We start from the raw sequence: 16,284 nt of genomic DNA, 5'->3' as shown, positions 1-16,284 counted from the left end.
CTTGTAACCCGACACTTCTCCATATTCCTTCAATTTCTTATGTAATTCTTTTATTGATAGTTCTGGTTCTGTTAAGTATAATATAACGTCATTTGCAAATAAACTGATTTTATATTCCTTTTATCCCTTTTATTTTATTTTCTGTTCTTATCAATTCTGCTAGTGGTTCTATAGCTAACGCGAACAATAAGGGTGATAGTGGGCCTCCCTGCCTTGTTGATCTGCTTAAATTACTTTGATATATATCCATTTACTGTCACTTTCGCCAATGGCCCCTTATATAATGCTTTAATCCAATTAATATACTTCTCTGGTAAACTGAATTTTTGCAATACTTTGAATAAATAATTCCATTCTACTCTGTCAAAGGCCTTCTCTGCGTCTAAAGCAACTGCTACTGTTGGCGCTTTACTCCCTTCTACTGCATGAATTAAGTTAATAAATTTACAAATATTGTCTGTTGTTCGTCTTTTTTTAATAAATCCAGTTTGGTCTAGATTTACCATTTTAGGTACATAATCGGCTAATCTGTTTGCTAATAGTTTAGCTATTATCTTATAATCTGTGTTAAGTAAAGATATTGGTCTATATGATGCTGGTGTGAGTGGATCTTTCCCTGTCTTTGGTATTACTGTAATTATTGCTGTTTTGCATGAATCTGGTAAGCTTTGTGCTTTGTCAGTCTGGTTAATTACTTCCAGGAGGGGAGGAATTAATAAATCTTTAAAAGTTTTATAGAATTTTATTGGGAATCCATCCTCTCCTGGTGTTTTATTATTTGGTAGTTTGGCGGGCAGCAACCTCCTTTGAAGAAGACCGCAGAGCCCACCTCACTGACAAAAGGCAAAGGAGGAAAAACCCAACACCCAACCCCAACCAACCAATTTTCCCCTGCAACCGCTGCAATCGTGTCTGCCTGTCCCGCATCGGACTTGTCAGCCACAAACGAGCCTGCAGCTGACGTGGACTTTTTACCCCCTCCGTAAATCTTCGTCCGCGAAGCCAAGCCAAAGAAGAAGTTTTTTTATTATCTCTTGTATTTCTACTATTTCAAATGGTTCTGTTAATTTATTTTGTTCCTCTATTTGTAATTTTGGTAGTTCAATTTTAGTTAAAAATTCATCTTTTTTGTCTTCTTTCCCTTCGTTTTCAGTTTGGTATAATTGTTCATAGAATTCTCTGAAGTTTTCATTAATCTCCGTTGGATTATATGTGATTTGCTTGTCTTTTTTCCTTGATGCCAATACCATTCTCTTAGTTTGTTCTGTCTTAAGCTGCCACGCTAGAATTTTGTGCGTTTTTTCACCTAGTTCATAATATTTCTGTTTTGTCTTCATTATATTCTTCTCCACCTTATATGTTTGTAGTGTTTCATATTTTATTTTTTTATCTGCCAATTCTCCTCTTTTAGTTGTATCTTCCTTCATTGCTAATTCTTTTTCTATATTTACTATTTCCCTTTCCAACTGCTCTGTTTCCTGATTGAGGTCCTTCTTCATCTTGGTTACATAACTTATTATTTGCCCTCTAATGAACGCTTTCATTGCATCCCATAGTATAAACTTAGCTTTCACTGATTCCGTATTCATTTCAAAGTACATTTTAATTTGTCTTTCAATGAATTCTCTAAAATCCTGCCTTTTAAGTAGCATGGAGTTTAATCTCCATCTATACATTCTTGGAGGGATGTCCTCTAACTCTATTGTCAATATCAAGGGTGAATGGTCCGATAATATTCTAGCTTTATATTCTGTTTTTCTTACTCTGTCTTGCATCTGATAACAAAAATAGGTCTATTCTTGAGTATGTTTTATGTCTACCCGAATAATATGAATATTCCTTTTCATTTGGGTGTTGTTTCCTCCATATATCCAAAAGTTGCATTTCTTGCATCGATTTAATTATAAATTTGGTTACTTTGTTCTTTCTGTTAATTTTTTTCCCAGTTTTATCCATATTTGAATCCAAATTAAGGTTGAAATCCCCTCCTATTAATATGTTCCCTTGCGTGTCTGCTATCTTCAAAAAAATATCTTGCACAAACTTTTGATCTTCTTCGTTAGGTGAATATACATTGAGTAAATTCCAAACTCCGAATATATCTGACATTTTATCATTACATATCTCCCTGCTGGATCTATTATTTCCTCTTCTATTTTAATTGGTACATTTTTACTGATTAATATAGCTACTCCTCTAGCTTTTGAATTATATGACGCTGCTGTTACATGTCCTACCCAATCTCTCTTTAATTTCTTATGCTCCATTTCAGTTAAATGTGTTTCTTGCACGAATGCTACATCAATTTTTTCTTTTTTCAGTAAATTTAGCAGTTTCTTCCTTTTGATTTGGTTATGTAATCTGTTAATATTTAAAGTCATATAGTTCAACGTAGCCATTTCATACTTTGTTTATCTTCCCTTTCCGTTTCTCCATCATCACCTTTCCTTCTTATCCATTTCTGCTTTCTTGTTTTGAACACTTTATAAGACAACATTTCTAAAACATCAAACATTTCCCTTATTCTCCTATCTAAAATTTCTTTAACCCCATTCTCCCCTCCCCCTCCTGAGTTGCCCTTTATCCCTTGTCGTGCAACCACATCTCCCCTCTCTATTTAGATTTGCGAATTCACTCACAAGCGTCAACTGATTTTGCAGTGATCGTAACTCCTCCCCACCCAGCCCCTCCCGGAAAAGTTTTCAATTTTCATATATAACAAAGGTCACTCTTTTAATTCACTCCTTATTTCCTCTGTTCCCTTTCATTCTCTTATTAATTCTTATCTATACCCTATATATTTTCCTCTAAATATGGATACACTCATGTACACATACATATAGTTCGTGGTCATTTTTACTCTCATTGCATGTCTTCATCTCTCTGCTTGTTTTGTAGTTGTTCTGCAAATTTTCATGCTACCTCCGGATCCGAGAATAGTCTGTTTTGTTGCCCTGGAATAACTATTTTAAGTACCGCTGGGTACTTTAACATAAACTTATATCCTTTTTTCCATAGGATCATTTTTGCTGTATTGAACTCCTTCCTCTTCTTCAGGAGTTCAAAACTTATGTCTGGATAGAAAAAAACTTTTTGACCTTTGTATTCCAGTGGATTTTTGTCTTCTCTTATTTTCTTCATTGCTTTCTCCAATATATTTCCTCTTGTTGTATATCTTAAGAATTTTACTAAAATGGATCTTGGTTTTTGCTGCGGTTGTGGTTTCGGGGCTAGTGTTCCATGTGCCCTCTCTATTTCCATTCCTTCCTGTAATTCTGGTCTTCCTAGGACCCTGGGGATCCAATCTTTTATAAATTCTCTCATATTCTTGCCTTCTTCATCTTCCTTAAGGCCCACTATCTTTATATTATTTCTTCTATTATAGTTTTCTATTATATCTATCTTCTGAGCTAACAGCTCTTGTGTCTCTTTAACTTTTTTATTAGATTCTTCTAATTTCTTTTTTAAATCCTCTACTTCCATTTCTACAACTGTTTCTCGTTCTTCCACCTTGTCCACTCTTTTTCCTATATCTGATATGACCATCTCTAATCTATTCATTTTTTCTTCTGCCCTTTTAATTTTTATTTCACTAAATTTTTGTAATTGCCATTCTTTTACTGATTCATAATATTCTTTAAAAAAAAATATCCATTGTCTTGCCTTTCCCTTCTTCTTCCATTTCTCTATGTTCTTCTTCTTCTACTTCCTCTGGGTTGGTCATCTGTTGTTTCCTTGTTTTCTTTTTACTCTCTTCTTTCTTGTTCTCGTTGTTTTCTATGTTCTCTTCCTGTTGTTGTGTTGCAGCTGTCATCCTCAGCTGTGGAGATCGACTCCTCAGCTGGTGCCCTCTCCCGTCAGTGTTTTTTTTTCATGCGCGGTTGTGCACTTTTACTTGGCTCCACGAGCCATTTTTGTACTCCCGAGCTCGGGACTTCAACTGACCTGAGGGAGCGGGCTTCTCTCTCCGCGGCAGGCCTCCTCGGACAGGTAAGGCCTTCACCTTCTTCTTCCGACGTTCTTTCTTCTCTTCTTCCCGTTGCTTTCGACTTTTCTTTCTTCGCTGTCATTTTCTTCCCACCTTTACTTTCACTTTGTTTTAATTTTTATGTTTGTGCCTTTGTGTTTTGTGTGTTTTTTTTAAACTTTCCCGGAGAGGGCTGGAGTTCCCTGACCGGCCACTACTCCATCACGTGACTCCCCAGAATAAACAGTTTAAAGACAAAAATACTACACTGTACTTACACCTGACAAACTTCACTTACATGAATATATAAACTTTAAAGCATTTTACTTTCAGTCACATTCTTTGAAAACATTTAACTATCGCTGCGTCTGCAGGTTCCTCCTCCTTCACAGAGCCGCCCGAAAGACTAACGATAACATAGATAATTAACCCCCCCCCCCCGCCCCCGCAAGTTTACAAATAAAGCCTCTAACCGGTCGACTCTTACTAAGCAGAGATAAGGAGACACTTCAAGAGAGTCACACCAGCGGCGAGTGGCATCAACCAGCTCTTCATCCTGGGCGATTACACTGGTGTTTCACACAACTTTATTCAAACAATTATTACGAGTGTAGCATGACCAAGGCTCTCTGCTGTTCAATATTTGCTCTCATCTTCACTATATGTTTTACCTTCAGGGAACATTTAATTTTACAATTTTAAACTTGCAATTTTTTGACTATTATTTTATTCTTATTTATTTTCCTCAACTTTTTTTGATGTCCGTTGCTTGAATTCTGCGTACCAAGGCTTTCTCAGAGAAAGGGGTTTCCGTATACTTGTATTTTTTTAGATGAATAAAGGTGATTATAAAGGTGACTTGATTGATTACATCTAAAGTTAGTTTTGTGAATTTTGATCATTAATCTGTATTCTTTTGTGTCATGAAGGAGGAGGAAGAGCATGCCAGCAGAGTCGGCAGTGAGAAAGCAGAGGGAGAAAGAGAAGTAGAAGAGGCAGAAGAAGTTGATGAGGAGGAAGAAGAGGAGGAAGAAGAAGAGGAGGAGGAGGAGGAGGAAGAGGAGGAGGAATACGATGAGGAAGAAGATGATGATCGACCCAGGAAGAAGCCGCGACATGGCGGGTTCATCTTGGATGAAGCTGGTACTGAACTTGTGTAACATTTTTGTGGCTTCGTACGTGAATTAGAAATGCTGATCGTCAAGACATGCTTAACCTGTATGAATACTTGCAGTACTGCAGACTTGGAATGGTTTCTCTTGTTAAAACTGCCACATTTTCTTGAGGGAATGAGAGAGGCTTTGGGGATTTTTTTCCTTTTGGGTTCTTGTGATGCGATTCAACAGCTTGGTGTTTTTTTTAATATGATAAATTTTAAACTGAGCATACGATTTGATATTTTACTAAACTAATTAATTATTGCAGCCATACTCAACCTTTTCTTTTCGGCTGTGGCCCCCTTAGGGGTCTGCTCAATGTTTATGGGCCCCCTCCCCTGTGAAGTTTAATTGGTTTCTTCCGTACTTCTACTGACTACACAAAAACATAGGAAATATTTTATGACTTTCAGTCCTTGACACCCCCCACCCCCACTTTAAATGTGCTGTGGCCTCCATTGAGAATGGTAACCTTGGAGTACCTCTGAATTGTAATAAATAAGTAAAATTTGCTCCATTTCTTAATCTGCCTGCTGTTATTGCTTTTGTAATACTGATGTGGTGACCTTTGAGCTGTTTTTCCTTACTTGAAAACGTTCCTTGTCGAAAGGAAGGAGAAAACTGCCAAGAGGCTGTCGTCTACTTTGGGCATGCAGTATTTTGAGTGAAATTTCATGGCGTGATTTAAAATGTCTTGTCACATTGGATGGCGGACAGCAAGGTTCTGATCTGACATGAAACCAAGAAGGGAGTTAATGTGGAATCCCTGACAATAGAACTTCAATCTCCTTGAATTAGCTCCTAAAATGTCAGCGATGGTTGATTTTTTTTTCAGATGTGGATGATGAATATGAAGATGAAGATCAGTGGGAAGATGGTGCAGAAGACATCCTTGAGAAAGGTTTGTTCACTGCTGACCTTACCACTTTGGGATTGTTCGATGCAAACAGAATGTATAAAATAAGTATTCCTTGCATTCACCCTTCACCTATATGTTTACATCTCCAAAAAATACATCGATTGACCACAGTTGACTTTTTTGGTCCATTTGAAACTTTAAATATTAGATCTTGATTTCAGCAATATTGGATTTTACCTGTTAATTCTATTGGATGTTAATTTTTTTAAAAAATAGACATACAGCACTGTAATAAGGGCAATTCGGGCCCTGTGAGTCTGTGCTGATCAAATTGCACCTCATTAACCTAAACCCCGGTAAGATTTTGAAGGGTGGGAGAAAACCGGAGCCCCTGTAGAGAAAACGCGCAGACACGGGGAGAACGTGCCAACTCATTACAGACGGCGTAGGATTCGAACCCCAGACCCGATCGCTGGCACTGTAAAGGCGTTGTGCTAACCACACAATATACATACAAGGAGAAATGTTCGTCTGAAGCAAGTTGATTATCTTATTTGAAAATTCAACAACTCATTCATCTCATCATCCTGAGCGAGGTTCATAGCCAATTAATATTTATGAAGGACAAGATTTTCTTTTTTTTAAATTAAATGCTTATCCTATAACTGTGTTTCCATCCTTTTCTGAAACTGGGCAGCGCCAAAGTATAGCAGGTTAGAGCTGCTGGCTGACAGCTCCAGCACTCCAGGTTCGATTCTGACCTTGGGTGCTATCTGTATAGAGTTTGCATGTTCTCCCTGCGATTGGGTGGGTTTCACCCAGGTAGTCTTTGTTTCCCTTCCCATCTTCTAAAAGAGAAGTTTGGTTTACTGGCTACTACTGCACCTCATGTGGTATCGTAAGAGAGAATAGGCTGTAGGAAAATTAATGGGACATAAGGGGATTTCCTGGCAGTTGGAATGGAGAAACAATGTTTTATTTGGCTGCCTTGCTTCCCCTATCCTGTACCTTTTATATTCTCTTTAGTCTTACTCTTTGTGCCTCATATTTTTGCATCATGTTCATGAGTACATTGTGAGGGGCTTGGGACTGGAATAGGGAGCAAGTGAAATAGGTGGTTGTCTTGTTGCTGCCTGGCTTTATTTTGTGTTGGCATGTATCAGAACAGGGCTAATGGAGGGTAGACAGGAGTAGAAGTTGAAGTCTCGGTTATGGTCCATGGTGTAGTTGTTGAAGTCTTGGTATCGATGTTGAATCATGTTAGCTTTGTAAAATTTTTTTTGCTTGCTTTCTTTAAGTTACTGTGCAAAGGACATTTGAACTTGAGGGCAACAAAATTGTCTCACTGTCATTTCCACTTTCTGTGGTCTTTTTTGGAAAAGGAGCCTGTATTTGTTGTGACATGTGCTGCGCATATAAATTTTATTTGTTTGTATGTAACCAATGAGGAGAGTAGATCTAACGCGATTTTTACTAATTTTTTGGCATTTACCAGCATAATTTATGTCAGTATCGAGCTTTCTTTTACAACACAAAGTAAAATGAATTGCGGGGAATTTATAGAACAGAAGTCAATGACTATATTTGTCGAGTAATATTCGGAATTTGTTTCATATAAACTGTTCTGATCATAGACAATAAATGAAGTATCCCTTTACAATTAATGATGCTAAATTCAAATCCATAAGAGCTATTTCATCAGTTATATTTCGTGAAACGTCTTTTACATTTGTGTTCCTTTTTAATCAGTGATTGAGAGACCATGTAGAGCGAGTGAGCTTAAAATTTGGCAAACCATTTCTGTGATGTTAGCCTTTCTTAGCCTCAGAGAAGATTTGGGATACCATGATTTGTATTGCTGAAGCATGTCGATTGAAATGCGTTGAAGTTGATCTTTGAGCTGAAATGGTCCCCAGGCAGCGGTTGGAATGTGATTGGTTTGGCCTTTATCCTCTGTTGACTTGGCTATATAAAACTGAATGGATTCCCATTGCAACCCAGCCTTCCCTGGTAGAGTACACCTGGTGGGCAGGATCAGTTTCAATGATGCAATCCCAAAATCTGCTGCCTATGTCCTAACTTGTGCTATCTTTCCCAACTCTATGATTTTCAAGGACTTGGCTTGTCTGTAATCTGTGTAGCATTCTGCTGTCTTTGAGGGGGGTGAGACATGAAGGTCTGCAGACACCGTGGTTGGACGCAGACTAGGGGATCATCTCGTTGAGACCTCGGCTCTGTCCACTGCAATAGCGGGGATTTCCCAGTGGCCACCCATTTCAATTCCTCCCCCACCCCATTGCTTTGCTGACATGTCTGTCCATGGTCTTATGCACTACCAGACTGAGACCACTTAAAAATTGGAGGAACAACACCTCATATTCCATTTGGGGACCCTCTAACCAGAGAGCAGGCACATTGATATATCCATTTTCCATCAGCCACTCCCTCCTCCCCACACCCCCATCTTTAATGTCTGTCTCTCTTCCCTTTTCTTTCTGTCTCCTTTACCTTACAGAACCAACCTCTTCCTCCTCACCTCTGCTCCCCTAATCATTTCTCACCTTTCTGCTCTTCTCGACTCCTCTCCATATCTAAATAACACCTTTTATCGGTACTCCTCCCCCTACCCTTACTTATAGTTTAGGTGCCTGCCTGCTTTTTGCTTAAGCTGGGCTCAGGTCTGGAACATCGGTTCTATCTCTTTACCTCCTATGGTGCTGGGAGGCTCTGCGGAGTTCCTCCAGCATTCCTCCGTGTTTTTACTTCAGTTGTCTATGCCCTAACTAGTAGAATTTTGACCTGAATCTTTCTGACTGTCCCCTAAAATAGTTATGAGAACTTCTTTCTAAGCTTATTGAAGAACGTAGTGACAGGCCTAAGTGACAGCCAGCCAATGGCATTGACATCCAGTATGTCTGGTTCATTGGTCATACTAATTCAGACCTCCCAACCAGCCTCCATATTCTTTAATTTGCTAACCACACAACAAGTAGATGCCACCTCCCTGGACCTGCACTCACCCTGGAATAATCTGGGCCACAAGGATTTCTATGTCAGACCGATAGTCATTGATTACGCATCCACCTACAACATCATTAGTTCCAAATAAACTCATCCCCGAGCTAGTTGGAAACTTCCAGAAGAGGATTGGAGCTCAGTCTCCTGTCTGCATTAACAGTGCTGAGGTGATGAAAGTAAGTGTCCCAGTGACCTGACCCGATCCAGCCACGTTGAGATGGTGGCCAAGAAGGTGCGGTGTGTTAGCGCCTCCATTTCATCAGGAGCCTGGGGACTGTTTTGCTCTAGACGGTAAGAAATGGCAGAGTTGTGAATGCAGCTCAGATAATCACACAGATATCACATTGATTCGATCTAAACTTTTTTCTGCCTTGGAAAAGCAGCCAACATATTAAAAGACTCATCCATCATAACCACACCTCTTCACCCTCCTCCCGTTGGGAAAAAGATTCATGAGTATGAGAATACGAAACACCAGATTCAAGGATAGTTTATTCCCCAGACTCCTAAATTAACCTTGCGCTAATAAAACAATGCTGCTGTCGCTCTGTTCTAACTAATCTTTCTCTGTAACTTCATTCTCTGCTGTGTTTTTAACTGCTATACTGTGTATGGATTGACTAGCGAGCTGTTCACAGAGCAATATTTCTCACGTACATTGGCACGTGACATTGAACCTTTGTCTGATAACACTGAACCATACATTTTTCCAAAAGGTTTGCTGCCTGAAAAGATATTGGAGATTATGACGGACAGCTTCAAGTTGAACACAAAGATAATTTCAGATTTGCTGTATCACTTAGGACAGTGGTTTTCAAACTGCCCCCTAAACTCACATTCTACCTCGAGCAATCCATATGCCGTAAGTGGTCTGTGATTAGTAAGGGATTGCTTGAGGTGGTCTGTGAGTGGGTCTGCACCAGACCCAAGTATTACTGAAATATTTTGCTTGAGAAAAATTGTCACTGGCCCATTTCCTTTGGAGTTCTGAAACCCTGCACATAACAAGTCAATGAGGGACGATTAAAACAGTGGTTTTCAAACTTTTTCTCTCCACCCACACACCACCTTAAGCAATCCCTTATTAATCACAGAACACCTGTAGCATTAGGGATTCTTTAAGGTAGAATGTGAGTTTGGGAGGGGGGGCAGTTTGAAAACCACTGACGTGGAAATTGGAGAAACATTAAATTAACTTTTATTGAATTTAGCAGGTTTAATTGCATAATGACGCTGACACATTGTGTTAGTTCGACTGATCTGAAAATGTTTTTCTGCTGATTTTCGTTTGTACTCAGCATCTGATGCCTCTCATGTCAGTGTCCAACAATAGTCGGCCGGCACTGATGGATTCCAGCTGCCTTGATACCACTTTTCCATGGTCGCAATGCCCTTTTGAAACCTTTCACCGTGTTCGTCACTGACGACACCAAGATCAGCGGGGAAGACGTCCAAGTGCAAATGCAGGAAATGAATTTTCAATGTCATTTTGCACTTCGTGGTTTTGTCTGCTTGAAGTCGACTTAAAATATCACAAAAATAGGTTATATCTAAAATCAATACATGGATAGGAAAGTGTTAAGGTTATTTTTGTGATCAGCAGTCCAAAATCCATAAAATGCACCCAAAAGTGTTCAGGAAGAAAAATCCTCGTGGGTCAGTGTCATGCAAAGCAGTTTGGGAATTTAATTGCATACAAGGGGCCATAGAAACGTGAGCTCCTTGTCACTCAGCATATTAACATCCACAGTCCTGATCTATGTACGAGCAATGCTCAACTTGTGTGTGTGTTGGCAGCTGGCACCCAGCTATTGTAGGAACATCCCCCAGGCAGAGTTGGTATATTTGTGAAAATTGAAAGTAGGTGTTGGTGGGAATGTTTTTAATTTTATACATATTTGTGCCAGTGATGTTCATCTTGGAGAGAAAAAAAATAGTTTTTCCATTATGATCCAAGATCTATGTGTTTGGTCCAAGATTCCTCCAGTGTCTGGTAATTGACAGAGGTTCAAATACATGCATGTATAAACAAGAAATTGGAATGCAGAGAGCATGAAATTAAGAATGAAAGTTGAGCTTTTTAAAGGCATTGGGGAGGAATTTGCTTTTGTTTGCAAATGCTGAATGTATTCGTGAGCATTTGGTTGCCTTTGATGCTCACCTGCATATTGTGAAGATGGCAACCAATGGCAATCGCTCAAGGGTTCAGGATGAACACAGTCTTCCCACAGTATTGTTTAAATAGTATGAGGATCTTTGAAGTATTACATTTGTTTCCTATGCCTTTTACAGTTGTCTTCTTTGTTATCTCTGCCACGTCAGCAATATACAGTAAAACCCCTGGAATCTGGCACCTGCGGGGATTGGTAGTTGCTGGATAAGTGAATTTTCGATTGCTTGAGATTGTGTGTTGCATGGATTGGTGAAAAAACAGTGAAGTGCGCCAATTTTAAAAACATTTTTTCCTATTTTTTGTCTATTTTTTTGCTGTGCTTGAATTCTGGATAACAGGGATTTTACTGTGGACATTAAGGATTTGAAAGAGGGGACCAAGTATGGGATATTTAAGTTTGTGGATGACACTAAATTCAGTGAAGCAACATATTATTCAGTGGATGCAGAAAGTCTGCAGAGAGATGGAGTGACGTGAGTGGGCAAGGATCTGGCAGATGAAGTACAATGTGAGCTCATCAATTTTGGAAGGGAACATCGATCATTTCATTTACATGGTGAAGGATTTCACTTGTGCAGAGGGACGGTAGCGCTGTGCATATGTCACAAAAGATTGGTTTTCAGGGGCAACAGGTAATAAAGATGGAAAATGGAATGTGGGCTTTCATTGCTCTCGGGATTGAATTTAAAAACAGGTAAGTTCTACTGCAACTGAGTACGCGCCTGGAGTACTGCCTGTAGTTTTGGACTCCTTACTTACTGGTTTTGGAGGCAATGCAGAGGACGTTCACTAGGTTGATTCCAGAGATGAGGGGATTAGCCGAAGAAAACACAAAATTGCTGGAGGAACTCAGCAGGTCTTGCAGTGTCCATAGGAGGTAAAGATATTATCTGATGTTTCAGGCCTGAGCCCTTCTTCAAGGTAGCTATGAGGAGAGATGGAGTCGACTGTGGCGATACTTGCTAGAAATCAGAAATTTGAGAGGGTATCTTCTAGAAACATAAAATTATGTAAGGGATATATTGAATAGAGGCAGGAAAAATCAGTTATTTTATTTTTAAGCATGGATAAGAATTTTGTTATGCACCACCAGTTTAGCCCTTACACAGGTTATTCTGAACATTTAATTGAACATATTCAAAATTGATGGTGGTGTTTATATTTAAAATAAACTGCTTGTTCAGGTAACAATAAGTAAGACATGATCTACTTTCAAAGGAAGAAGATAATTGTGATTACAGCATAATTGTTGGAGCATGAGGAGTTGGGAAATTGATTAAAATAAACATTTTGTAATTTTATTGGTGTGATGTGTGAAAAAGCACTGAGTAAAATTCCATTTATACTTTAATTCTTTTTTTTTCAATTTTTTATTTTTCACACCATAAATCACATTAGCCATGATACACACTTTTTCCTTTTCACACATATACAGTGTCATTTTATTCCCCCCCTCCCTCCTCCCCCCCCACCCCCCCCTCCCATCCATTTAAGGTATACAATCTAGGATACATTAAACCAGTCAGGCAATGTTGTCACTCAACAAAAAAACACCAGAAATTCTACTGAGTCCATTCTTTTCTTTCCTTCTCCTTCCATCAACTTAGGTAGTGATTGTCCCCGGTAGGTTTTCACTATTGTATTTCATGTAAGGCTCCCATATTTGTTCAAATATTTCAATATTATTTCTTAAACTATATGTTATTTTTTCTAATGGAGTACATTTATTCATTTCTATATACCATTGTTGTATTTTCAAATTATCTTCCAATTTCCAGGTTGACATAATACATTTTTTTGCTACTGCTAGAGCTATCTTAACATTTATACTTTAATTCTGATACCAAATGGATATATTACAAGACCAAAGATGTGGTGTAAATTGCTTTTGCACAGCGAAATGTTATCTAATCTGTGAATTACAGTGGAAACATGCTAATAAATTTCTCATGTGTATTGAACCACATTTTCAGAATTTCTTATTTTAAAAATGCTCTCTTGTATATTTAAAAAAACCCATTTTTCCCATTATCTCAGTCTTCAATATCCTTGGTTCGTGTATGGATCTGCATATTGACATTTACTCCATAGAAGTAGACCAAAAGCAAATGAATGTTGGAGATTTTAACCACAAATTTTGGCATAGATTATTTATCTGTATAAAGTGAAGGGAGGAAAGTTTAAGGAGTAAGTGTTTTACACAGAGAGTTGTGGGGGCCTGGAATGTCAGAGGTGGTGGAGGCTGGAACATTGGGGGCATTTAAGAGACTTGGGCGCATGGATGAAAGAAAAATAGAGGATTCTGAGGTGGGGAGGGTTTAGTTTTTTTTAAAATATAGATAGGCGTACCATTGTGGCCCAAAGGGCCTGTATTGTGCTGTTCGGTACAATAAAAATCTTATGAGTATGCCTCTTCCACTATGTCTAAGATCTGCTAATTTGACAATATTTTTGATTCTCAATCCCATCAATGTTCACTGTTGAAAATAATTGTATCCATATTTCTAATTCTACCTTTCTAAGACAGCTACAGGCTTTGGCTACAGTGCAACTCTGGAACTGTTGGACTGAATTCAGTTGCCACTTTGCAAATGAAACAAGACCTTGCTTCAGTGAACTAACTAGCCAGTATTGTGAACATTTTACTCATTCAGCTAAAAGGTTTTGTGCTTAATGTCAGCAAGGACAATTTTTTAAACCCTTTTTTTCACCTGTAGATTCTGATCACATGAATCAGTTGGCATGTGATTGGAAGCTATGAAATGATTTATTGGAGCTGAATTTTAGTGAGGAGCTGTGTCAGAGTAGAGTTCACCGTGAACGTTCTTTCAGAACAATACCATTTTGCTTGTGTGTGTTTTTTCTGGGTTTTTTTTTCCGTTTTAAAGCATCATACATTACTGCTTACCTGCCATGTTTTAATTTTTATCCTTGCACTTTTGTTTCCCATTCACCATGTGATTTTGGTGGTATTATTTGGCTCTTTACTGTGTTGCCTTCTGAACAGAAGAAATTGAAGGTATGTACACAATTCTGCATTTGTTTTAAAGCTTAATATTGTGGATCATAATTGAGGGGGTAGAAATGACACCGTGTGAATATTAGCATGCATCTTTTCCCCCTGTATAATGGATGACGGAGTTTCTGAAAATCTGTTAAAATAAAGGTAAGCACTTTGAGTTGGGCAAACACAGTGTTGCAGATGCATCCAAACATTACATTTTCAATAAAGTGCCATAGTAAGAGCCCCTGATTGAGTTTGTCGCTGAGGAGTCCGATGGTGGAGGGGGAGCAGCTGTTCCTGAACCTGCTGGGGCGAGTCTTGTGGCTCCTAGACCTCCTTCCTGATGGTAGCAGCGAGAACAGAGCGTGCGCTGGGCGGTGTGGCTCCTTGATGATTGCTGCTGCTCTCCGACGGCAGCGTTCCCTGTAGATGTTCTCGAAGCTGGGGAGGGCCGTGCTGTGTCCACTACCTTTTGTAGGGCTTTCTGCTCCAGGGTATTGGTGTCCCCGTACCAGTCCATGAATGCTGGGGACATTGATATATTCTTCCATTAAAAATTGTTCTTGTTGCAGCATTATTTGTTGAAATAAGTTTTAGGCAGCCCTGCTGTAAGATCCTGTACCCTTAAACTGTTGTGTTTGCATTCTAGCATAATTTGCTCTATTTGCTTCCTTTTGCGGGAAAGAAACTTGGCAACCCTGCATTTACTTGTGGTCTGAATTCACTGAATTGGGAGTTATTTACCGTTTTGACACTTGAAGAATGGAGTTTGCTGAAAACTGGTTGATTCCTGCATGGTCATTAATCAAGAAATTTTACACCTTCCCTCCCCCACCCAAAAAAACCCACGAATTACAGGTTGTCTGAATACCTCAGATTAAAAAAAAATTAAGTTTTAATTTTATGGGGACATTAGAAACAAAGCCAACAAACTCTTTGCCTCTCACAGATGCTGCGGGCCTTGCTGAGTTTCTCCCGCACTTTTGTGCATTAAAGCCAATAAACTGTTTGCTTTGATTGTGGACTTCATTTATGCACATTAGAAAATAGGTTTCAGGCCATATGGCCCATCCATTTTTCCTGTCATGGGTGAGATGTTGTTATTAGTTATTAACTAGTGCACACTATGCCAGGCTTGGGAGAAGCTAGTAGTTTTAGTTGACTGCCGAAATAGGTTATTAATTCCAAAATACTGCAGTAAAGCAGGAAATAATAATTATTGATTTTTGTTTGAATCCTGTTTTTTTTTCCCATATATGTTGCTTGAATTAAAAACTAGAAAAAATTTGCAAATAGCTTTTCACAGTCCAGGAATGCAATTTTTATGTTTGGATATAATTTAGGTTTAACACTTGCTCCAGGTTGATAAAAATCTTGACTCTTTATTTATTTTATTTTGTAGCTTCGAATATTGATAACCTAGTTCTTGATGAAGATCATTCAGGAGCGAGAAGATTGCTGAACCATTGGAGGTAACTTCCCATTTCAGATTTTAGATTTATCATCTGAGATCCCATACAACTCTGAGATTCTTTTTTCTTGTAGGCGAGGCAGAATTACCACTTATCAGAAGTGCAAAAAAGACTGTACTAAATGCACATATTATGTTAACAAATAAAGAAATGTAAACAAACAGAGAGGAAAATATATAAAGTGCTAAGTAAGAATCCTTAAACGAGTTCCCGATTGAGTTTGATGATGGAGGGCTGATGGGAAAAAAAATCCAATTATCAAGCATGTTCTCTCTGCCCTCCTCGTCCCTCTTTCAACAAACTTGAAAATGTTTGTGCTTTTACTTTGCCACTTTCTATACCCTCCTGCAGTGACATGGCTGAGGTGGGAATTATTTTTTTCATATATAGGAGGTAAACATATGTAAACATAGAGAAGCTAGAGGGACTTAGCATGTCATTCAGCATTCATGGAGAGCAATGGCCAATCATTGTTTCCGGTCGGGACCCTTTATCAAGACTAAAGGGGGAAGGGGAGATAGCAAGCAAAAAAGAAGGGGCAGGGGTGAGAGGTGATTGGATTCTGGATAAATGAAAGTGGCAGAAGTGTAGAGACAGGTGGAAGACTGGGGAGGTGGGGGGGGGTTGAGAAAAG

At 38.8% G+C, this 16,284-nt stretch overlaps 1 protein-coding gene across 3 annotated transcripts in view; it reads left to right on the top strand.

Annotated features, from left to right (window-relative positions):
• Nucleotides 1–16,284, top strand: part of supt5h (SPT5 homolog, DSIF elongation factor subunit) — a 62,020-nt gene that overhangs the window by 9,618 nt on the left and 36,118 nt on the right. For 2 of the 3 annotated variants that reach the window (XM_069909008.1, XM_069909007.1), the window contains exons 3-5: nt 4,897–5,110; nt 5,960–6,025; nt 15,581–15,650. In XM_069909008.1, coding sequence (XP_069765109.1) covers nt 4,897–5,110; nt 5,960–6,025; nt 15,581–15,650 — 350 coding nt within the window. Of the gene's footprint in view, nt 1–4,896; nt 5,111–5,959; nt 6,026–13,199; nt 14,194–15,580; nt 15,651–16,284 lie in introns of those variants that run through there. The other variant, XM_069909009.1, reaches the window with a different exon arrangement.

The sequence above is a fragment of the Narcine bancroftii genome, chromosome 13, assembly GCF_036971445.1.
Source record: "Narcine bancroftii isolate sNarBan1 chromosome 13, sNarBan1.hap1, whole genome shotgun sequence".
NCBI classification, from domain to species: Eukaryota; Metazoa; Chordata; class Chondrichthyes; order Torpediniformes; family Narcinidae; genus Narcine; species Narcine bancroftii.
This window is presented reverse-complemented; position numbering and strand designations above follow the sequence as displayed.